This window comes from Amblyomma mixtum, chromosome 2 (assembly GCF_055824585.1).
Source record: "Amblyomma mixtum isolate Tamu chromosome 2, ASM5582458v1, whole genome shotgun sequence".
Classification (NCBI taxonomy): Eukaryota; Metazoa; Arthropoda; class Arachnida; order Ixodida; family Ixodidae; genus Amblyomma; species Amblyomma mixtum.
Genome location: NC_143013.1, coordinates 57,191,127 through 57,214,950, shown reverse-complemented (window position 1 = coordinate 57,214,950; position 23,824 = coordinate 57,191,127). Strand labels below are relative to the sequence as shown.

The 23,824-nt window shown below is 47.6% G+C and overlaps 1 protein-coding gene across 4 annotated transcripts in view; it reads left to right on the top strand.

Moving 5' to 3' along the window:
• Window positions 1-21,606, top strand: part of LOC149359417 (multidrug resistance protein mrp-7-like) — a 73,129-nt gene extending 51,523 nt beyond the window's left edge. For 2 of the 4 annotated variants that reach the window (XM_089571622.1, XM_089571624.1), the window contains 12 exons: window positions 622-789; window positions 2,467-2,651; window positions 2,900-2,975; window positions 4,631-4,841; window positions 5,138-5,448; window positions 8,714-9,046; window positions 10,145-10,249; window positions 13,871-14,047; window positions 14,539-14,697; window positions 16,066-16,232; window positions 19,296-19,490; window positions 21,446-21,606. In XM_089571622.1, coding sequence (XP_089427748.1) covers window positions 622-789; window positions 2,467-2,651; window positions 2,900-2,975; window positions 4,631-4,841; window positions 5,138-5,448; window positions 8,714-9,046; window positions 10,145-10,249; window positions 13,871-14,047; window positions 14,539-14,697; window positions 16,066-16,232; window positions 19,296-19,490; window positions 21,446-21,605 — 2,247 coding nt within the window. In that variant the 3' untranslated portion in view covers window position 21,606. Of the gene's footprint in view, window positions 1-621; window positions 790-2,466; window positions 2,652-2,899; window positions 2,976-4,630; window positions 4,842-5,137; window positions 5,449-8,713; window positions 9,047-10,144; window positions 10,258-13,870; window positions 14,048-14,538; window positions 14,698-16,065; window positions 16,233-19,295; window positions 19,491-21,445 lie in introns of those variants that run through there. The other 2 variants (XM_089571623.1, XR_016288777.1) reach the window with 2 other exon arrangements.
• Window positions 21,607-23,824: the final 2,218 nt, after the last annotated feature.

The following is a 23,824-nucleotide window of genomic DNA, read 5'->3' as shown; positions in this document are numbered from 1 at the left end:
AAATCGTGGTTTTTTCCGTGCGAGTACGTCTTAAGCCTCTTTTCGAGACGAATGGTTTCATATGATGTTCGTGTTACATGCATAATAACAGAAATGGTATGAATAACGAAAAATGCAGCACCTGTTGAAAAGCACGCATGTTTCGAAGAACACATCATCATTTGAGAAATGTGCCGAAACATTCGAGGTAAGTGGCACTGTACTAACAGACGTGAAACGAGAAAGAAGATAACTTTATGTCGTATGAACTGTGACGGCAACGTTATTATCAGTGCCGAATGTCTAAGTCGTATGTCGTTAATACCAAAGTTTGCTACTGACGCCAAATTGCGATGTAATATTAAATTTTTATGGCCTTGGCAAAATAAAAAGATGGGTTGGGAGTAATATACACGGAATATTACTATGGGTGCAAGTGAGGTGATGAATTGATCCCAGTTTCTCGAGTCACACAACTCCGCAGATCTGCGGACTTGAGTTGTGAATAGATATACAGATAGAGGCGGAGATGAATTCGTATAAATGTAATGTAAAACAAGAGCTTTTTTAAACTCAGAGTATACTGCAATGACATTTGCTGACCGGATCGTATGAAACTTGCTTTCTGCTGTAACTATACAGGGCGAAATGTTGAGTGGAGGGCAGAAGCAGCGAGTCGCCCTTGCACGAGCCGTGTACTCGCAAAGCGACATTTACCTCCTGGACGATCCCACCAGCTCGCAAGACAGTCGTGTGGCCTCAAGTATCTTCGAGAATGTCATCGGCCAGGCCGGCATGCTTAACGACAAGGTAAAAGGAGGACTGACACGAAAAACGAGTTTTTCGAGACTTGAGAGCACGAAATTCTCTCACTATACAGAGTACACGAACTCTAACCCCAGCAGCAGAGGTAATTGGCCCAATATTGGAAATGCATTGGCAAAGGCCTTTCCAACAGAGGACCAGAGTGAAACCATCAATTTGCAATACTGGGCGAATTACCTCTGCTGCTTGAGAATCACTCTATTTGCACGATGAAAACGTACGGGGCGTATTTGTGCGCTACCTTGCAGCCGTAAACACATGCGAGAAGTCATATTACAACACAGGTATTTAGTATTCGGGAAGACTACTGGCATTGGCCTCCTTGAAATGCACTCGACGCAACGAAAAATTCGCGTTCAGGTAAAGCTTGCTCTTTGTTTCATTCGGAACCATATATGAGGTATCATACACACTCAAAAGGGTAACTTTTTCGCATTTCACACAGTGGTCTAAAGGTTTGCGGAGAGTTAAGAGTGGATTTAGATGATTATGTAAAACTTGTGTCTGGTTTAGTTGGCACACAATCTTCTTGTGAAGTCATCATCATCATCAGCCTGACTGCGCCCACTCAAAAACAATTCAACAAAAGAAGCACGAAACCGATTAATACAGGACAATCCGTCTTGTCCAACGTGACTCGCTTGTGCTCGTCTTTTTTGCCGCTTTGTTCATTACAAGAAAGAGCAACTGCTTATCATGCGGACAAGAGTAACTTCGTAAATAGCTATAACAAATCAAGCTTTAGTGCATTCCAGAGTAAGGTCTTTAGCTTCGAGTTATTGTGTCCAATCAATGTGCATAAAACAAGCACCTTAATGAAAAAAAAGGAGTGGGGCGACTAAGCAAAAGAATACAAACAGCTAGTGTAGGAGAGTTAAGCCTTCGTTATACTCCCGCACACAAACGCTGTTGCTGTCTATTACAGCATTTCATTGGTGTTTTAATGGCAAAAACTGAACAACAGTTTGGCGTGCACCCCAAATGATAGATCCGCAAAATAACATATGCACCTTCTATGTAAGTTGGCTGCGGTTGCTCAAGCGTGGCAAGATATCGAGGCCATCATCTGATTGCGATCATTAACGTAATTAATGCTACGGACTCAAGTGAAATGATCGTGAGCTTTTAAAACTCCCGGGGGAATAGGAAAGTGCCGCTGAAAGGAATGGCTATGCAGTGCAGGAATGCCTGTGCAGGCTGCAATATGCAGTGCAGCCTAAAAGAGAAGAAAGGACGTTTTATTTGAAAGAAAACTTCAGTTAATGTTAGTCAAGGTAGGAGACAGCGACCAATGATCATTCTGTTCTTCCCAGAGCTTTTTCGCGACCAAATGTTCTTGTATTGCGCGGGAGTCATCTCGCCACCTGTTCGCCGCGTATAGCAGCACAGGCGTGAATTCTTTCTAGAATACTTACACTACAATTTGCCGTTTTTTCTTAATTTTGGGCTGAAATCAGATGAAATGCTGGATTGCTGGGCAGCGTATACCGGGCGGTTATTTTCCCCAAGAAAAAAAACAGTTCGTGGATAACATTCGCACGATTACTGTACTTATTTTAAAAGCAGCTCGCAGTGAAAATAACATTTCCTTCAATCTGTCTATAGCTTCCACGAATACGACTTTTTCTTAAAGGTTGTTGACCTACATGTTCGTCTTTGCAGACTCGAATGCTGGTTACAAACAACACCCGGCTGCCTCTCTGTGTCGACCAGTGGGTGCTGATGCACGAGAAGACGACACTCTCATTTCGTGACCTTAGCGAAATGAAAGAACACCCTGGAGCGCCGGTGATGTTGTTCGAGGAAAAAAGCCCTTCGCGTTCGCCTAAAAGCTCCAACAGCTTCAGGTGAGACAGTAGAAGAACAACATGCGTCATGAGCAATACAGATGTTTAGATATTTTGAAATTTATAGTTTGTGCATGTGTACGCGGCGCAAAAGCAACACGCATGCTTCCACAGCTATGGCCGCTGGAGTTCTTTTTCAAGAGATTCCAACAGCTGGGCTTCTGATACATGTAACACGCATGTCTTCCCCTGCCAGTTTTTTTGTTTTAAACATCAGAGTATCACTAACTTTTTAGTCTCTTTTTCAGGCACGGGGAACAGCTCTTGATGGAAGACGAAGAAGCACTGCGCGTGGTCAAGGAAGAAGGAATGACGACTAAAAAGGTCAGAAAGTTCGAAAGCTCAGTCTGTTTTGATCGAGGGATGGAGTGATTTTTTGCTCTGATACTTCAATAGGCGAAAATGATAGTCAGATAACTGAGCTTAAGGCGATCCTGAGTTCACTATAGGCGATCCGTACGTGTCGAGGAAGCACTTCAGTGGGTAACGTTCTTTCGCATGCACCTCTCTCCCACTCATTTATGATCGTGATTACTGCAAGGAATGGCAAGGCGCATAAGCTGCGTTTCAGGAACGTTCAATGTAGGCATCGGTTTTGATACCAGGAGTGCATCGTCATGGGGCGCCCACATGCAGTGTGGCACTGTTTGGAACTTAGAGGGAGGGCTTAGTCACTTTGGACCCCGATATTGCAAGCTGAACTCACTGTGGAGAAGAAAAAGTGTGCTGCCGATGATGGGAAGCTTTTGTTCCAAGTGAAAATGAACTCGAAGTCTAAAGCCTTGAACAAGGTTAAACACCACACTGTTGCAGTGACGCTCGGCTCACGCACAAAGTTTAAAATCCATAGCATGGCTCTGTCAGCCGCGGTGTTATGGATGAGCGGCAGCTCCTGATGGCGTTTTGTACAATCCGGATAGCCAGTGCATATAATAGTTTTAGAGGAATATCCAAGGCTTCGTAAATAGCTATAACAAATCAATTCTTTGGACAAGGCAGCCGGTTCGAATTTGGCGCTTCACTGCAGGCAACCTGAGCACACGTGCGCCCCATTGCTTCATCAGACATCCGTCATCTTCAAACATAAGGATCAGATAGTAAGGGAAATAGTAGAGGCATATCACATTGACAAAGAGGGTACAGCATGCATTAGTAAGCCCTCATTATCACTAGCTAACCGCGAAATCACCTTTTTGGAGCATGCATTTGTAGATATGTAGATTTAATATTTTCAGTGATGATGCAGTGTTTTTTTGTTCTGTTTAATGTTTGGCGGGAATGCTATATATGTACACATGTGCGTAATAAATCGTCAGTTGAAAGTCAGCGCTCGTGTTGTCGTGTTTGTTCCGTCCTCGTGTTTTTTCCGCGCTGTTTTACCATGGCTGCTGAGGATGTTGTCGAGGAGGTGTCGTATAGGTAGAAAGTAAATTTGCGCTCTCCACGAAATGCAGCCTTCTCAACATTCAGCTGGGGAATGCAGGGAAGGAAATGTAGACAAAAGTGGCGCACGTATATCATTTCCTGTGATACTGCTGTGTCGTGGTGAGTGCTGTGTGAGGGGAGTAGATAACTGGCCATGAGACGTGACGCGGCTGCGTAGGTGAGAGGGAAGCCGCGATGTCAGTAGGGCTTTCCACAAATGTGTCGACACTTCGCTGTCTCAAAATCAGCCTTCAAGGCTTTTGATGATCCGCCCGAATGAGGGTATTCTAATGCAGGTGGGAAGAAACCACTTTCCGTGGTGGGTGTACGTTCAGCAAACTCCTGATTTCCAAATGTCTAAGGGTATGGCTTTGAGTGACAAAACAAAACTCTCAAGCTTTTGCCTTTTCGATAGCCAAAAAAAAAATGGCGCCGATAAATGCAGTAAATCTTCTTGCTTTCCGCGAAGGCGGAAGCAAGCCAACAGGGTCTGTACGACTTACATGACGTTTCCGCCTCGCTCTTTCATCGCTTCATACTTCTGTCTTTTGCAGGGATTTCTAGAGATCGTCGTCGAATACTTCAGATACTCGGGCGTGTGGGCACCGCTCGCATTGTTATGCTTCGGAGCCAGTGCCGTATTTGTGGCCGGTCAGCTGCTTTCCATCAAAGCGTGGGCTCTGATGCGCGTGGGCAGCACGACGGAAACACGCAGTTCCGGCCAGGAAATTGTTCAATGGCTGGCTCTGTTCTGCACCGGAGATGGTAAGTAGGCTATATTAACCAACGCAACCAAAGTTTAATGTCTGTATGTCTCAGGCGATGGGCTCCGAAGGCTGTTGTATTTCGGGAAGCATACTTCAGGGTTATCTTGCGGCAAACTGTAAGGAATACCGCATCGCAACACTTGTACAACAAGAAAAGAAAAGATTTCAAGTGTGGACAGATAGTTATTGTGTAGACGCTATTTGTAAGCTGATGGTTATTCTGAAATCTTTTCTTTCGATTCTTGAGATATTTATATTGTTCTGTTCGTTGAGTGTCGCTATGCAAACTCGCAGTTCTTCTCCGGCTTGTCGGAGGCGTCATGCTGGCCCGGTCAAATCGCCACCGCTCCCTGAAACTTCACGCTAACATGCTGGAAAGAATCGCCGGCAGCCCACTCTCCTTCTTCGATGCGTCACCGCGGGGCAGGATCTTCAATCGTTTCTCCGTGGACCTGGAAGTTAACGACAACCGTGTCTTTGTTCACTACAAGCAGCTTTTTCAGAATCTCTTGTTCATTGGGGCACGCCTCGCTGTGATAGGGGCCCAAGCACCCTTGGTGTTCGGACTCGCCTGCGGCACACAGATCGTCGTCTTTTTCGTAATGGTGAGTTTGGTGGTTAGTAGATGTTAGCTCGCTAGCCCCTCCAGCACTATGAGTATATATTAGTTTTAGGTGAGGAAAAGAAGTAAAATTACCATGAGATTACCTTTGGGATCGCTGACATGTGCAAAGCCATTGATGTACGTTTAATGCTGCGAGTAACGTGTAGACGTCTTTCGAGAGAGTTAGTTTTCATTAAGTGCGTGATGATCACTTGCATTAACGAGATGAATGCTAGAGGAATACCATAGAAAAGGAATGAAAACGCAGGAAGCATCCGTTTGGAAGCTGGTTGCATGAGAGATATTAAATTCGCCCAAAAATATTACAAAAAATGTTTTTATGACACGTGCATGCATATCGTTCAGGATAATGCAAAAAAAATCTGTTCAGTAAAAAATTACTGTGCACCGCGGAAGGAAATTAGAAAAAACTAATTAAGTGCTTACCTGTTAGCTTGCCGCTGTTTTTGACTTGATAGGGCACAAAGTAAGACGAACAAAGCGTTTGGTAAGCAGCTCTCATTTGCCTTTCCTGATCAATCACCTTTTCCTCTTCGCTTACAATATCTGCAGTTTTTTTTTCAACTTAGAGCAGTTCCGCGATCATAGAAGCTTTATTTGAATTTTCGCGGGCGTTGCACAGACTTACAAACGCATATAGGTCTGCTTTGAGAGAATAGTTTTGTTCAATTGTTTTCAGCCATTCCAAGCAAAAAATGCTTATTCGCACAGCAGTAGTTCGACTTAAGCGGGGAAAAAAATAAAGAGTTCTATAAATCGATAACTTGGAGAACAAGTGTTGAAGTGTAAACAGTAAAAACCGAGATCCGTTAGCAATTACGTGATGCCGATGTGCCAGAATAGCACTGAGACGCATGTCAGCCCCATGCACATGAGCACGTCTGCATTATGAACTTGAAAGAAGTGGCAAAAGATGCCACGCATTGACCGACTGTGCTCTGACTTAAAAAGATACATAGACGGTTCACAGCTCTCTTGAGAGCCATTCATCTTTACTGTGTAAATATGGGTTACTTAAAAAAAGAAGACAGGCGTTAGGGGGGGGGGGGGGGGGACAATGCGTAGTAACCTATGCAGAAGCAAATATGTTCAACCCTGCAATGTACGAAACTCCAGTAGAGGATGTGGGGACCCACCCGGCTGGTCCACTGTGGTCGGCTTCCCCGCGATGCACCCTCTTTAGCTTGGTTAGTTACCTTAAAGGGATACTGAGGAGAGCACTATTAATATTTTTTTTATAGTAAAATCCGATAGTTCGGCATGTCATGGCTTTGTTGCCACTTGGCCGGCAGCGAAAGATGCATTTATTTCTAAGAAATTTGGATTCGAAGTTGAAAAACTTTTTCCCGCCGCTCTGATTCAGACTTGGGATTCGTCTAAGACGACACAGGACTAAGAGACGTGAAACATGACGTGCACATGACGTAACGCAGACTCCGTGATTTCTGGCTGCCAGCAGTGCGGCCTAGCAGCAGCCGAAAAGAAAGCTACCGCCGGCCGCACGTTGAAAGCATCTATCGGCTATTGCGGCCGTCGCTACAGTCGCTTCGATTACGTTTGCACTGGCGTTTTGCCAGCGTTACGATGGATCTCGTTCTCGAAGTCGTCAACGAAGTTCTCGCAAATAGACACCTTTAGCATACCGTGTACCTTGTTACCGCTAGCGGAATACCGGGAGCCCGCCTACCGCCGGACAACAGGCGCTGATTTGTCCCGATGCTTCAGGAGCGCGCGTAGCAGCCGGGCATGTGGCGCCATCTGGCGACGTCAAAGAGATTTGCGCATGCATTGGCTGCGCCTCAGTGATGCATGGTTTCTCGGTTCCTGGTGTTGCTCGAACCATTCGTTCTAGCAACACTGCTTTGTTCAATGATCTCATCACGCTTGTACTTGCGAGTTTGGCCTGTGGCGGCGATACCTGTATTTTGGTTCTTGCTCTTTTCTACGTTACAAGAGCTTTGTTGTCAGTATGAGTGGCGTTTTTGTAATCAGGAGCTGGTATTCTGTCGATACAAGCCAACTTCAATTTCTCCTCAGTGTCCCTTTAACTAACAAGAGAGGGCACTGGCGTCACAGCGCCACGAGCGCCACGGATAGCGTGATTGCTGGGCGCGCGGTGGAGGACGGCTCTTTGGCTCGGGAATTTGTCGCGTACGAATGTGTTCGCGCTACTCTCGCTCTCCGCCTTCGAGGCGAGGCCTCGTGGTGGGAACATGCTCCCGCCAGCTCGTCCCGTCCGGCCTCGGAGTTTCCCCCTTGCCCTGACGTGGGCGAACGTTTACCTTGATTCCTTAGTATGTTTTGTTGCTAGCTGGCGTTAGTGTTGTAGGAATAAATGCCGTGTTTGCGTCAGCCAGAATGTCGTTCTTTTGTTCCTTTAGAGCAAGGCCCGCCGTGGCCAACTTGCACTCGGTAGCGGACGCTATCAAGGGGTGGGGTCCGGCGGAATTGCGTCAGCCGCAATTAACCGGGGGAGAACGTATTTATCCCCCCTCTGTTAAAACTCCACTAGAAAGACGAAATGGATCGATGATCTGCGGAAGAGAACTGCCAAGTTCAAGACGCCGATGCGCGGCTTGAACACCCACATAAGAATAAGGAAGAGGACGTCTGCAGGCATACAAACAATGACAGAGATGCCTTTGTTAGCGGCAGTGGGGTAAATGTGAGAGGAGCAGTGAAATGCTTGACTGCTTTTAACGACAGTGGCAGCGGTGGTCATTGTGTTTTGCATGCACACACGGAGACAGAAACGCAAAGCAAGGGAGACAGAAAAATAAAAAGCTAGAAAGAGCAGAAATAATAAAGGAAGTGTCCGTAACAGTTATCAAGCAGGTTTCGTAGTTAGAAAGCATCCAGTCTAGCCCTCGTCTGGAATGCATGTAACATTCGGCTTTTGTCGCTTGCGTTGTTATGGCGATTGGTGGTGGTGAAAATATTTTAATGAAATAGTTTAGGAGGTTGTAGCGGCGGTTGGAGCTCTCAGTCGGGAACCACATTGGCGTAGGCTGATGTCCGGGCTCTTTCCATGAGTTGCTTTTGAAGCATATTCTTTTCGCGCGTGCTTGACATGCGCGTGTTGTATGCGTATTTTTCAGTGCGAAGTGTCTTTATCTTAGCAAGTGTGCAGGGGTGCCAACTAGCCAGACTTTTGAAAAGTCTGCTGCAGCTTCGTACCTAAACAATGCATTAATCATTGTTTTTCAACATTGACCTTTAGTATCTCGTCCGCCATGCTCTCGCAGTGGTACGTTCTGCCTGCGGCAATGAGGGGACGCCTGTACGAAAGCACGACGTTGTCCAAAGTGCTGCAGCATCTGACCGAGACCTTGGACTCCGTATGCCTGATACGCTGCTACGGAGTCGTGGACCGCTTCTGCACCCGGTTCCGACGCCTGCACAGCGACTACTTACAGGCGTTCAACATGTTCACGTACTGCTTCGCATTCAGCCGCTTCATCATCACTTTCGGCGGCCTGCTGGTTGTTCTCTTAACGGTGGCCGTTGTTGTCGGGCCGGCGCACAACGATCCCGAGGCCGCAGCTTCCAGCGGAATCTCTCTGCTGTCGTCTATCACGGTAGGCTGCGAACATTTTTAGTGGTGTATGGCAGATATATAGAATGAATGTGACCGGAAAATGTTGGTAATGGTCGCATGAAGCCTGCGCTAGCACAGGGCACGTGAACAAAGTTACAGCGAAATATTACGTTCACATAGAATAAAATCAAACCCGCTCGTCGTGACGAACGAAGTCTGTACAAATAATGCCTCCAGCGAAGTTTATTAGGCACAGTCAAATTTGTTAGGTAGGGGCACACACGTTCTACGCGGTTATGAAAGTAAGTTTACTCTTGGGAAGCAAGCGCTCCCTAAGTGCTGTGTTCAGTACATACACAAACATTAACCACCCTTTAGAAAGTGCGCTAGCCACATTAGCCTGGCTTCGCCACTACTCATTCACAAGTGTAGTAAGAAATGGTCGTTGTTTTCTTGCGTGAAATTCACACACACACACACACACACACACACACACACACACACACACACACACACACACACACACACACACACACACACACACACACGCACACGCGCACGCGCACGCGCACGCGCACGCGCACGCGCACACACGAACACGGACGCACACACACGGAGAGATTATTCGTGAGCGGCGTAAAAAGTTAACTTCATATAAAAGTTTATACAATAGCTCTGCTCTCTGCCACATCACACATGCGTTGTTTACATTGTGATGACGCTGACACGTTTAGGTTCACAAGTGACACAGCATAGCTTAAGGTACTTCTAACAATGTTGGTCGCTTTGTTTGTGCGCGTTTTTTTAATACTTGAAATGAGGGGTGCTGTTAGCAGCGCGCTAATTCTGTGTCTCGTCGAGGCTTTCCTTTTCATTAAAGAGTATCTCGGTGTCCTGAGACTGTACAACGTTTTCCTGATTCATATCTTGCTCTTCTACTATTGTTGTCAATCGCCTGTGATTTCATAGCTGCCAACTAGCAAGAACTGCCTGTCGCCAGCTTGCTACCGCAGAAGAGAATAAAGAATTAACGCAAAGCACGAAAATTAGCAAATACTAATCGTTGTGAAGTAGGTTACTAAGCCGAAGGGTTACAGGGTATTAGGGGCTAAGGCTTGCTCTACCGCTCTGTGTGCAGGTGCTGTTCGCCTTGACTGCGGTATTCTTAAGCGGCTTTTGGACTGCACAGGGAGATGCGGCTTTCCATCGTGTTCTGGAATATACAGAACTGCCCTTGGAACAGGCAAGAAAGTGTGCAATGTTCTGACTTCTTTGGGCACAAAGCCACAAGGTAGCCCGCGTAGTGTTGACGTGTTTTGCAGGAAAGTTACATAGATCACACTGAATATATGCAAAGAAAATTATGTACATTCTTTGCCTCTTGCCCAGGAAGGTTCTTTTGGATTTCTTGATGCTGAGGTCGACTGTAATAGACAGGAGGAAGCGATAATGAAGCGGAAAGGTGCCTGACCTTTCTTCTTGGTTCATGAGCCCAGCGAAAAAGGTTGTCTTCAAGGACGCCTTACAATCTAATATTGTTACGGTGCACAACCACATACGCCGAAAGCCACATACGCCGTCTTGCTACTATCCTTGCGGTCTTCCGTCACGCTGGTCTCCAACTGAACTCCAAGAAGTGCATCTTTGGCCAGCGCCAAATTAAGGTCCTCGTCCACTTGGTTGATGCGTCTGGTGTGAAGCCCGACCCTGACAAAGTTCGTGCCGTTCGTGAGTTCCCCACTCCCCGTTCCTCGAGCGATGTGCGCAGTTTCCTTGGGCTCTGCTCGTATTTTCGCCGGTTTATCCCGAACTTCGCCGACACGGCCCGTCCCCTTACCACCCTCCTGAAGAAGGATGTCCCTTTCTCCTGGGGCCTTGACCAAGCTCGCTTCTTCACGGCACTTGTTGCGGCCCTCACTGCTCCACCTGTGCTGGCCCATTTCGACCCATCTGCGCCTACGGAACTTCGCACAGACGCCAGTGGCCATGGTATTGGCGCCATTCTTGCGCAGCGCCAACACGAGCACTATCGTGTGATTGCCTACGCCAGCCGCCTGCTCTCTCCTTCCTAACGTAACTACTCCATTACGGAGCGGGAGTGCCTTGCTCTTGTTTGGGCGTTAACAAAATTCCGCCCTTATTTGTTTGGAAGGCCCTTCTGCGTAGTTACGGATCACCATGCTTTGTGTTGGCTGTCCTCCCTTAAAGACCCTACAGGCCGTCTGGGTCGCTGGGCCTTGCGTTTGCAAGAATACACATTTAGTGTTGTCTACAAGTCCGGCTAGCTGCACCAAGACGCTGACTGTCTGTCCCGCCATCCTGTCGATCCCCCTGATTCCCACACCCGTGATACCGACGACTGTGTACTGTCCGTATCAGACTTTCTAAACATTGGTGACGAGCAGCGCCGTGATCCATCTCTGCGCCTCATAGTCGACCGCCTCCGCAGCGACCCTTCCGATCCTGCTCTACGAATGTTCATGCTGCATCACGATATTTTGTACCGGCGCAATATGCACCCAGATGGCGCCGACCTCTTGCTCGTCGTCCCGACCCATCTGCGCTTCACAGTACTTGCTCAACTTCATGACGCTCCTACTGCAGGGCACCTAAGCGTGTCACGCACGTACGACAGCGTACGCAGGCGGTCCTTCTGGCCTGGCCTTTACCGCTCTGTCCGCGGTTATGTTGCTGCTTGTGATCAATGCCAGCGCCGGAAAACGCCCCCACTTCCACCCAGTGGCCAGCTTCAGCCCATCGACATCCCGACTGACCCATTTTTCCGTGTTGGTCTCGACCTGCTTGGTCCTTTCCCCACATCAACATCCCGGAACAAGTGGATTGCCGTTGCGACCGACTACACTACCCGGTACGCTATCACGCGCGCTATCCCTACCAGCTGTGCCTCCGATGTCGCCGACTTTCTTCTCCATGACGTCGTCCTACTTCATGGCGCTCCTCGTCAACTGCTTACGGATCGCGGCCCCTGCTTTCTTTCTAAAGTGGTCCACGACCTTCTGCGCTCCTGCTCTACCCGCCACAAGTCCACGACGGCCTACCATCCTCAGACCAACGGCCTTACTGAGCGTCTTAACCGCACCCTGACGGACATGCTGTCTATGTATGTCTCAGACCACCATCGTGACTGGGACGCCAGTTTACCTTTCGCGACGTTCGCCTACAATTCTACACGCCATGATACCACCGGCTACTCCCCCTTCTACCTGCTCTTTGGCCGCGACCCGTTGCTACCCTTCGACAGCCTCCTGCCTCACGACCCTTGTACCAGCAGTTACGCTTGTGACGCCATTGCCCGAGCTGACGCCGCCCGCCAAATCGCTCGCGATCGCCTCGACGCTTCACAACTCGCTCAAAAACGACGGTATGGCCTTCATCACCGTGACGCCCATTACCCTCCCGACTCCCTGGTACTCCTCTGGCTCCCTGCGCGTCGTGTGGGCCTGTGTGAGAAGTTGCTGCCTCGTTACGTGGGTCCTTACCGCGTCTTGCGGCAACTGAGCAGTGTTACCTACGAGATCGCGCCCCTGCAACCCCACACTCCTCGTGCGGCCCCCTCCACACAGCTCGTACACGTCGCCCGTCTTAAGCCCTACCATCCAAACCCACCACCTCAGGAAGCCCAGAGACTGTGCTTCCTTCCGCCGGGCGGAGGAGGGGGGGTAGTGTTACGGTGCATAGTTGCTAGGTGAAGACTACGTTGTTTTGGGACGTTCGGCAGTGGACGACGACGAGGACGTGGCAGTTTGTGCTGGAGTGATTTAGCTCGGTGTGCCTTCTGACTGTGGCTTGTCCCGTTTGCCGCTGGGCTTACCCCCCGTAATAATATTATGGACAAGAGTGCTGAAAGCTCAGCTTCTTACGTTTACTCTCTTACATGCTGTATACACTCAATATGTTTTGTAGGGAGTTTAGTGCGTTGCTCATAGCTCATGTCACCTTGGAAGTGTCAATTACTTTGATGTCCCCATCTTGGGTATGGTCGCAGTCACTGATTTGTGCCATTTTTACTGAAGCATGCCTAGTTTCCGCAGGAAAATTGGTAAATTGGTTTTTGAGGAGAGAAAATGGCGTAGTATCTGTCTCACATATCTTGGCTAAGGGAAGGGAGGAAGGTGGAGTGAAAGAAGAAAGAGAAAAAGAGGTGCCGTATGTGGAGGTCTCCAGAGTAATTTCTGCAGCCTGAGAGATCTTTAACGTGCACTGACATCGCACAGCACACAGGCGCCTTTTGCGTTTCGCCTCCATCGAAACGCGGCCGCCGCGGTCGGGTTCGAACCCGGGTACTCTGGCTCGGTAGTTTCTGCAGATTCCATTACGCTGTTTGCTTGCGGAGGGGATAGTGTTACCTTTGCTGTGATTTCAGGGGCGTGTTCTATTAGGTTATCCGAATTTTATTTTTTTCTAGCGATCATTGAGAATTTCCTTCTGCGAAGTGTTTATGATGAGTGCGTTTGCACTCGGTACATACAATTTGGTAGTAATCCGCAAACAGGCTGTTGTCACGACTCACTAATGTCGCAGGAGGACAATGTTTGGCATCAAACACCTGGACTTTCAACCCGCAAGCTGTTTGGTGTGCACCATGTAGTAAGGTGGAGGTGGAGCGCTGTTTTACAAGAATGTCAAGTCGTCGCACAAATTTTTCTACCGTTCAGTTGGCTTGAGATCATAATAGTGTTATTCTAATACGGTGATAAACACAGCTGCGCAGCGAGGGACGCCATATGTTTGCTGCGAAAAGGAGTACTTCTGTCACATATGAGCCGAGTCCATTTAAAGCAATCAGCCATGTCAGAAGAAGGAAAAGGTCGCTTTGTATACATTATGCCACATTTGCATGCAGGCAGTCTCTGCGCAGCTCAAGGACCCCTTCAGTGCTCGCCTCTTTCTTCATCCTTACGACGATTTGTGGCCGTGCAAAGGTGTCGTGAGGTTTGACCACTTCTCCGCGTCGTATCGACCTGGGATTGCTGAGGACACCCTGAAAGACGTTTCCTTTGAAGCACACGCGGGACAAAAGGTACACGCGAGCGTGGCTGTAGCAACGTAGTGGTGAACTTGTCTACAATGAAACACCTTAATCTAACGCGTTTGCAAGCGATTGTAGGAAAAATGGATTGTTTTAGGTGGAGATCATTTCCTTTTAACCTGAATAGGGTTACTGTCAGCTTCTGATTTAAGAATGCAAGTAAAGCAATAAAAAACCGCTGCAGATAAGCCTGAAGAAGTGAGACGTGGAGGAGCAACAAATTCATTGCCTACATTAGTGCTGCACACAATCATATCTAAATACTACATAAAAAGTACAGCGGTTGAATCACTGACTACGACAGCCGCAGCCGTATCATCGGTAATGAAGTCTTGTTTTCACTGCCACAGACAGAGAAATAATTACAGAGCTTGCAAAGCATGACACATAGCTTGTGGAACTCGCAGGCAAGCTTGCAAGTGTTCAAGGTTTACGTCTATGTGTACGCTAATTAGAGTGTCTGATTTTTCTCAACTTTACAGTTGGCTGTCGTAGGGAGGACTGGTGCAGGAAAATCTTCACTGGTGCTAGCCCTGCTCCGCATGATAGAGCGAACATCTGGATCCATCACTATTGACGGAGTCGACATATGTACTGTTCCTCTGAATCGTCTGCGTTCTGCTATTAGTGTCATACCTCAGGTATGGGCAAAACTGTGAGACATGAAAAAACTTTTTTTTTTAAGAAATTGCAGTGCAGATGCTCACTTGTAAAAAGTGAAGCTCTGGTTGTACCCAATCAATAGGAAAGAAATATTATTGAACAAATCTGTTTAAGCGGCATGCCCTGAGTATGACTGCACTCCACAGCTTCGTCAATCACATTATAGCCGCCCATAACAACGCTGCGGCCTCACCTAGGCGCATATTTGTTACGAACACTTATGTCGTAGATTTATGGAAATGACCTTACGGTTCAGAGTCAGTAGCACGCCAGCAGCACAGTTATATTGCTTTAGAGACCGACATTTCATGGCCGCTGAGAATGTTTCCCGAGGGATGACTTACATAGGTGTGCTTCTCGCGTTTTATTATCGCATAGTGGAAGAATGGCGCCGCTTATGCTCCGGCAGCCTCACACTACAAAGTTCAAACGACAGACCCACAGCAAGAGGTGTATGTTGCATGCACTTGCACACTATTTGTCTGGCGGCTGTTCTTAAACGTTTTATATATTCTATACCTCCTGATTCCGGTGACACCCGGCTTATTCAAATTGTTACAGCAAAGCCTGCTAGCGAAGTTAAAAAATAGATTTCTTGAGTTATAAAAGGCGTTTTTACGCCTTAGTATTGTCTCCTCTGGCGCACATCACAATGCATCTAAGGTGTCTTATCTAGCAAAACCTAACGTTACAAGCCTTCGCAGCAATATATTTTTAACTGCTGCAACTCATTGCTTCATTTCAATTAGAGCTTCTTAGCTTACTCGTAGGTTGCAATATCAGTTTTTAGATTTTCCGAAAAAGTGACTCTTGTCAGCGCCGTAAGGAACAAATTCTTGAAAGCAGAAGCAATAGCGTTGCACGCTGCCACATCCACAGGCGCACATCACTCGGGGACTGCGTGCCACGTGCAATCTTTCGAAGCGCCCAGGTGAGTGCGGAGCCATATCGATTCCATCGAAATGGCGCCGCCGATGTCGTACGTAATGCCAGCTATGGAACTGATGGCCAGCAGCGGTACGTCTATTCGCTTTATCCAGCGCAACATGGTTTAGACCACTGTGAGTGGGGAATGAAACATTCATTCTGAGTTTCTTTATGCCTATCCGGCTTCATAACATAAAAATAATTATTTATTAGTCCTGTTTATCGGCGTTCACACCAATAGTTACAGTGAACATTAGAGTGTTACGAAATTACGTATTAGCGCACTTTTATATTTTTAGGCGTTGTACCGGGCGCCTGTAAACGCTGCGGCAGCAAACAGGCACTTTTATGCCTCCGTTATTGTCCCAACTCTTATTTCGAAAGTAAACAGCAGTGCAATTTTTCTCAACTGTGCCCAGGACCCCTCCATGTTCACTGGCACACTTCGCGACAACTTGGATCCCCAAGGCTGCTTCTCAGACGAGGAGCTGTGGGGAGTTCTTCGCAGCGTGCACATGAGCGACTTCTTCGAAAACATCCCAGAAGCTCTGTCGTTCGCCATATCTGAGAAAGGAGGAAACCTGAGGTTGGTGTCTTAATGTTGTCACACGAAAAGATGAGGTTCAAATCACAGGCAGTGAGGTTGAGCTCTGGATTTGACTTTCAGGGCAAGTCGTTTAAGTCATACGGGATAATTTTGTTGAGATTTTCGCTACCATATAATTATTTAAAAATTTAACCCTCAATCACTACTTGGACGTGTGTTCCCACGGTACAGCAATTGCAAACAGCTACGAATATGTGGGGCAAATCCTGCGCATTTTTCTACCATCATTAATGAACGAGTTTTCACTAGAAGGTTGAAGGCACTCTTTTTGCGAAAGTGATTACCTCTGGGAGCAACGCTAACTTAAAAGCAACATATAGTGTTGGTTAGATTCCTGAAGAAACCGCGTTCTTATAGTACTCTTATTGTGTTTTTTCTTCGACCGCACAGTCTCCTCTCAAATGCCCCTTGACATTTTTTTGTGTATTTTGAACAATTCTGCAAGTTAATGTAATGCCATTGTGTATTCTGAGTTTATATGCACAATGTTTTTGGATTAGGAATTAGATTTTTTCATCACATTTGTAGTGCTAGTCAGAATCTTCAGGTTGTCTACAAAAGTAGACATCCCGACTCGGGGCCAAGGCCTCGTCAGGCTCTTAGCCTTTAGTCTTGGCCTCCTCTTAGACACTGTCTGAGGAACAAATAAAGTAAAAAAAAAGAAAAAAAAGCCAAAGTGCGAGAAATTGTTCTTTTCTGCACCAAGCAAACCTTATAAAACACCAGTAGCCCGAAACTAAAGCTTAAAGAAATATATTTTGTTGTGTAACAAAATAATTGCATGAAATTATTCTCAAGGTTGTAAGGGTTAATAAGTGGTTGAAGAGCCATTAACGATGTATTAGTGCGTATTGATTAATGAACAGTCCTGCGTTGCACTGATGTGCAGCAGAGTATGTCTCATTATGGACTGTCTTCCATAATTTGAGCAGCTGGCTTCGCATTGATGAAGTACGTACGGATTGCAAAACAAGCGTAAAATAAGGTATCTTGTCTAGTTCAGATTTTAAGGTACGCTATCATAAACTTACACAGCTAGAGGAGCCATTAACAGCATTGGATGGCAGATATGCGTAGGCGTACAGAAGTGCTGAGACGTTCTAATGTGCTTCCAATGAGAAAACTATGCAGGAACTGGCAGTAGAGTGTTCGGTGAATGAATACATATTTATTGACAGCGAACTTGAAGATTCATTGAGTTAGCAATATAGACCTCTTCCGATGTTAAATCTGTGGTTCCAGCGCTCCTAGTTCATCGGAGCACCCTCCAAGGCCCGTCGGGTGCCTCCCTCGCACAACCGTCCAGTAAAATGCGTCTGAACCTACACGCCTCTACCAACAGCCCCCGTGACAACGCTGGGGCCACACGTTCTCACAGATGCCTCGGGAAAAGTGCACATTAAGGTCGCTTATTGCAGAACGCATTATAGTCAATCAACTATGGAAGTGACACTACGACAGATATTAAGCGATGGCTGTTGTCACGAAGTGGGAGCACGCCACAAATGTGCTCCACACTCTCTGTTACCAATTCTAGGGGAGGAGAGACAAACACCTCCACCCAGGTGCCAGATCTTAAGCAGGACCGAGTGGCTAACCGGCGATAGGTCCACGCCTGACCAGCCGCTGACCGGAGGCACGACACAGGAGTCGGGAATGAGAGTGAATAGAATTTAATTAACAAAGAGAACAACACTTTCACCAATTCATCAAGAATAGCACAGCGTAAACACAGGACAGACGGAAGAAATTTTAGCCTTGACACACAGTATCAAATATGATAGGCGAGGGGAAATACAAATACAAGGCACTTTTAAAGAAAGAATTTAGGGTATAGTTCGTAAATGTGGGAGTGGCGGGGGCTTAGCTGTTCGGGTGGTTGAGGTCCGGTCCGAGATAGGCGTCGGGCTGTCGATGTCGGGTCCCCGGAGTCGCTACTTGTTGCCCAGACACTTCGCGACGAGCCGACCACCTCTCGGCTGACACTTCACACACACGCGCGGTTAGCCAGCACACCGCCACATCCAAGATCTCCACCTCGACTGCCCTCCGCTACATTCCACAGTCCCCCCGTAGTGTGCCCCTCTCTCCCTCACCCTCCCCAGACAGCCCGGGGCCCGGGACCGACGAATCAGAGGCGGCGACGAAACGTAAACTATCGCGTCGAAACGTCCCGCGCCGAGCCCCGGCTGGCCCCGCAGACGCCCGAGCCGGAATTCCGCGTACAGGAGGTCATTGGCCAGACATCTTCTTTCTCATCGTCGGAGACCAGACAGATATTAGTTTGGGCTTAAAAAAGAAATAAGAAAAATGTGCCCTGCCCGCACCGTCATACGACACAACGGGTTCAAACGAATAAAATTAAAAATGAATAAAAAAAAGGGAGAGAATTTTGCATTTCAGAAAAGAAAGTAGGTCACTGGCCATACATCTGCTTTCTCATCGTCGGAGACCAGACAGCGAGAAGTGCGTGCGTGAGGGGGGGGGGGGGGGGGGGCTCAGCCGCCGGGCTCAACCGCCGCTGGGGAAAATCGCAACTGGCGCGAATTCTGTTTCAGCTGTCTTGACAACTCCTCGGGCTTTCGAGTCGGGTACACCAAGGAAAAACGGCAATACCCACAAGGGTAGCGCCACGAACTACAGTGAGAAGATGGGCACAGAGATGGAGATGGGAGGTAGCGTGTTCCGACGCCGCAACTGCAGAAGGCGACCGCAGTATCCCTCGCGGGCACTCCGCGAACCACCGGGTAATAACAGGTGAAGGGCTTTGCGCGACATTTACTGCGCCTTTTGTTCTCTGATAACCTATTGCTCCTCGCTATAATAAGAGCTCCCCAGCCCCAGTGCCTGAGCGCGCAGTTGATAACTGGGTTGCAAAATGCTGCACATTCCGGCCACAATATCACGGTAAGGCCACGCAAGGCACGATCTCCCCCATCGAAAAGCAGGCGTTCAGGAGATTTGTAAAGCTATTGCTGCAGTTTTGTACATATCGCGTGGGAGTACATACTTTTAACTATATTTTTTGATGACCTTTCACAGTGCCGGTCAGTGCCAGTTGGTGGCGCTCGCTCGCGCGCTCTTGAGAGCGACGAAGATCCTGGTTTTGGACGAGGCCACATCTCAGATGGATGCGGACACGGAGCAGAAGGTGCAGGCCACCCTGAGAGAAAGCTTCGCGCACTGCACCGTCATCACAATAGCTCATCGCATAGACACAATACTCGACTATGACAGGTGAGCCAAATTGCTAATGCGAATGAAGTAGAGAAAAAATGTGTATGACATGAAATTGTCCTGAAAGTATCTGGTGAAGAATATACTTCATGTACTAAAAGTTTGGACTACGTGACATGAAGACGACGTATGTTGACAGTTCCCACGGTAGTCCGAGACACTAATTTCACGTGATTGAGTTTATTTTTTCAAGGTTCTGTTTAAGGAAATAAACTGAGCGTCATATAGTAATTCTTCACGCTATGTTTTCTGGTGCACGTTCCAATGAGACGGGGTTGTCGACCGGCGTTTATCACGAAAGATAGGATCATAATTTGCGCTTATGGCTGGAAAAGACTTATAATGTGACCATGAGACCAGGAGCTGAACACTGATACCTTGAAAAGCAGCTGTTAGACGAATTCAGAGGACAAAGTCTTCATGGCGTTAGCAAAGCTTGCAATAATAATCGGTAACCGCACCTACGGGGAGATGCGGTATTGCGTTTTCAGCGTGCCCAAATTATTTTCTGTCGGTACAAAGCGATGACAAAAGGCCGGCCTATTTTTTGTGAACGGTTTCAGAGTGGCCGCTAAATTTCTTCGCTTTGATATCTGGATACTGACAACGGCGCATTGTAGTTTTATGAACTACCACTGCTTCAAAGTTATTTCCTGTCGAACGCTGTTATGCAAAATGGGAGCCATTCTCACAGCAGCCATGCAATTCGGAAAATCTAGGGCCCACTTTGGATGATCAGTCTGTTGCCCTACAGGTGTACCGAAATAGCTGGCGAGCTTTGGGCTGATGTGGCCCACGTAGAGCTATAAGCAGCTAAGGTCACGTGCGTTCAGAACTATTTGTATATCTCTGTTACCATCTAGTCCACGTGTGTCAGTAAGCCGTTGGCGGTAGATGAACTGTGAATAAGGTGTGCGAACACTGTATTCAATTGCTGTTTAATGACCACCTGAGTTCAGAAATTGTTGAGCCTGCTCATTGATGAAGGGGTCCATGCAAAGCTATAACCTATAAGGGTCAAGCAGGTCGACAAATAGCGCCATATCTCATGTGTTTTATGCAGCTCTTCAAGGCGTAAGAGGAATTCTGGCAGCGAAATAGTGTACCAGCTTTGTGATCATGGGGTCCATATAGGGCTATCAGCTGTTAAGCCTATGTGCGCTCATAAAAAAAATTGTGCCAGCTTTCTGATTACCTGGCACAAGTAGGGCTGTAAGCCGTGGGAAATAGGTGTACCATCACTGTGATCGTGGGGCTCTTGCAAGGTTATAAGGCCGTAAGGGCGAGGTAGGTTGTCTAGTACTAGTGTCATTAATATGGTTATCTGGTCCATGTAGGGCTGTGAGCCGTAAGGATCATGTGGGTTGGAAAACAGTCGTATTATCTTCTGACTGTGTGGTCTGTGCAAGGCTATGAGCCGTGAGGGCCATTTGGGTTGAGTAATAGTGTGATCAACATGATAATGTGTTCATCTAAGTCTATAAGGGGCAAAAGTTGTGTGCTCCATAAAATGAATGCTCTCGAAGATGTGCGCTCTGTGGGGATGTGGTCTAAAAGCGCTTCAGAGTGGGCGCCGACGTGGCGGTCGTGTTTTGAATATTATTGCCACTATTCAGTACCTGAAGATGGCCATAATTCTGGAACTTACTTGTGCGTGATTAGTCGCTTTTTAATCAACAAAGCGCAAAAAAGAATTTTCACCTTTGTTATCTGCGAGTAGAAGAACAACAATCAGCGCCTTTGCCGGAACGTTGAATTTGTTTGCTTTTACGCGCCAACAGTTGCTGCCTTTTTTTCTTGGTGCAGTAGCAACAAGGTTATCGCCGAAAGTTAGAATAATTTCTCAGCGTTCGTTGCATTGCATGCGACGGCAAGCCTTTTGTTTTGTACATGTTCTTATAGTACTGTCGTTTTGTATGTGTGAATCAGACGTGGCTTTTCCTGTTGCCTTTCAGGGTGGTGGTCATGGGCGACGGCCGAGTGCTAGAGAACGGTGGCGTGACAGATCTGCTGGCAGATTCAAGTTCCGTATTTCGCAGTATCGTGCTTGGTGCTGGCATCGACGCAGATACGAAATGTCTTGAGTTGCTTAAAAGCAAAGCTGCTTCTGAATGACCATTTTCGCTATCTAAGTTTATTCCTGCTCGCAAGAACAAATGATGAAGCCGTTCTGATGTCGAAACAAAAAGATGTCGCGACTAAGTAAAGTTCGTTAAAAAAAAAACAACCTTCGCGAGAGGTATCTTGCTGAACGGAAAGATCTTATTGTGTCGTTGTGGTGGCGACACGCAAAAACAAACGAAGTCGTAAGCGGGAAGCTATTTATAGGGCGGACCTTTACACATAAAATAAACTAACTGACAGCATAGCAGCAAATGCGCTCAACGCTAATCAGGATAAGAATTTCGCGTGATTCGCGGAGCCGTTGAATACAAGTTCAACACTGAACATTCAAGATGAGGAGCCTAAAGCACCAAACACCAACATGAATATCACATAAACTTCATGGTCGTCATTCCTCCTGGAAAGTTCTAATCGCTTCACGCGTAGGAAATGAAATGATAAGGGCATGTTTCTGCTGCGGGAAATAAAGCACATAAATAAATTGCCTAGTGGTTACTCTCTGCTGCGTAACGCAAGCAATATGTAGGGTAGAGCACAGCCTCGTTATACGCCCATACGTTCAAAACATGGCGGCTTGTGCTGTGGAACCAGCGAAAATTTCGAATTGAGTAGGCAACTAAACCTTTACGTCATAATTAAGAGCAAAAAGGAAAGCGCGATGTCGTAGTCCTCTGTTACTTGGCGTGAAAAATAAATCCTCGAACATTTTGAGGTTTAGTGCGACGCATGAAACCTGGGTGAAGGAAGAAGTCATTACGAGGGCTGACTATCAAGTTGTTTTAAGATAGTAAATTCTTGTTACGTCATTTTCCTTCGTCTTCGCCGAGTGTGTCGCTCTGAACTTCAAGGTGTTAGCATGCCAACAGGCTGATCTATTTGTGTTAATATTTGACCACTAATTTTCGCGCTTTAGTTACACTGCCTCTGCCTCTAACTGGCGTCGCTGACACTTCGTTCTAGACAGCGTTCGAGCCTCGCCTTTGCGACTCTTATCAGTTAGCCTTGCGTAACGCGCTAAACAGGGCAGAAGCTATCGCTGTGCTGAGGCCTGTGTTACCAGGAGCGAGTCATGGCTTCCAAAGGCTTTCTTTGCTTGTCGAACAGCGACGGAGGTTGGGCTTCGGCGACGGCTTCGATGGGCCATATACGGCCAAAGCGTACAACGAAGCCTCTTGCTGCTGCTTTCGGCACCCACGCGTAGCGGCAACGTTCAGCTGGCTGTGGCGGTCGGTATGGGCCCGACGCCGATAAGACACATTTCGGCATCGCGTACAGCGGGATCTTCCCTGCGTCGACTCTGAGAACCTGGGGTACCACAATAATAGGCAGTGGATCCAGTCCACTGCCTTCCAGCTACGGCAGTGGTACAGCAGATGCATTTTATTTTCGATGTCAAGCATCCTGTAGCTACTCCAGAAAGATTTGGCGATGTATCCGTCCACAATGCGGGCTCGCACCGGGCGGGCGGCCAGCGGGAGCACCGTCCCGTGCCCGCCCAAGAAGAACAGGTAGAGCCAAAGCACTCAGTCTCAGTCAAAAAAAAAAAAAATGGCTGAGGCTTAACTTGGTTAAGCCTGGAGAATGCGAAGTATCATCGTGTCGCGTAATTTGGAGGCGCACAACCACAGCGACGGCGCGAGGTGGGCCCCCGTTTCTCCACTGTCGTGACGTCATCGTGTCACGTGGTGTGACGTCATGTATCACGTGATTTGGAGGCGCACAGCCACAGCGACGGCGCGAGGTGGGCCCCCGTTTCTCCACTGCCGTGACGTCATCGTGTCACGTGGTGTGACGTCATGTATCACGTGATTTGGAGGCGCACAACCACAGCGACGGCGCGAGGTGGGCCCCCGTTTCTCTACTGTCGTGACGTCATCGTGTCACGTGGTGTGACGTCATGTATCACGTGATTTGGAGGCGCATAACCACGGTGAAGGGCTGAAGTGGTAGCTAAAGTAGTATGCTTCGCATAAAAGAAAAAACTCAATGGGTCCTTGCAAGCGACGATCACAGGGCTGCCGTAGCAGCGTCTTACAATAGAATGATGAAATTGGGACAGAAATCACGGGGTTCATTCAATAAAAGTTTCGACAAGAACAATCCACAGAAGAGAAACTCCGCACAACAAAACGTAGACGTGCAGCCGCCTACAGCCGGTGATACGAAGCGAACCGAACAATGTGCCTTCAAAAGATGTGTGAAGCCACCCG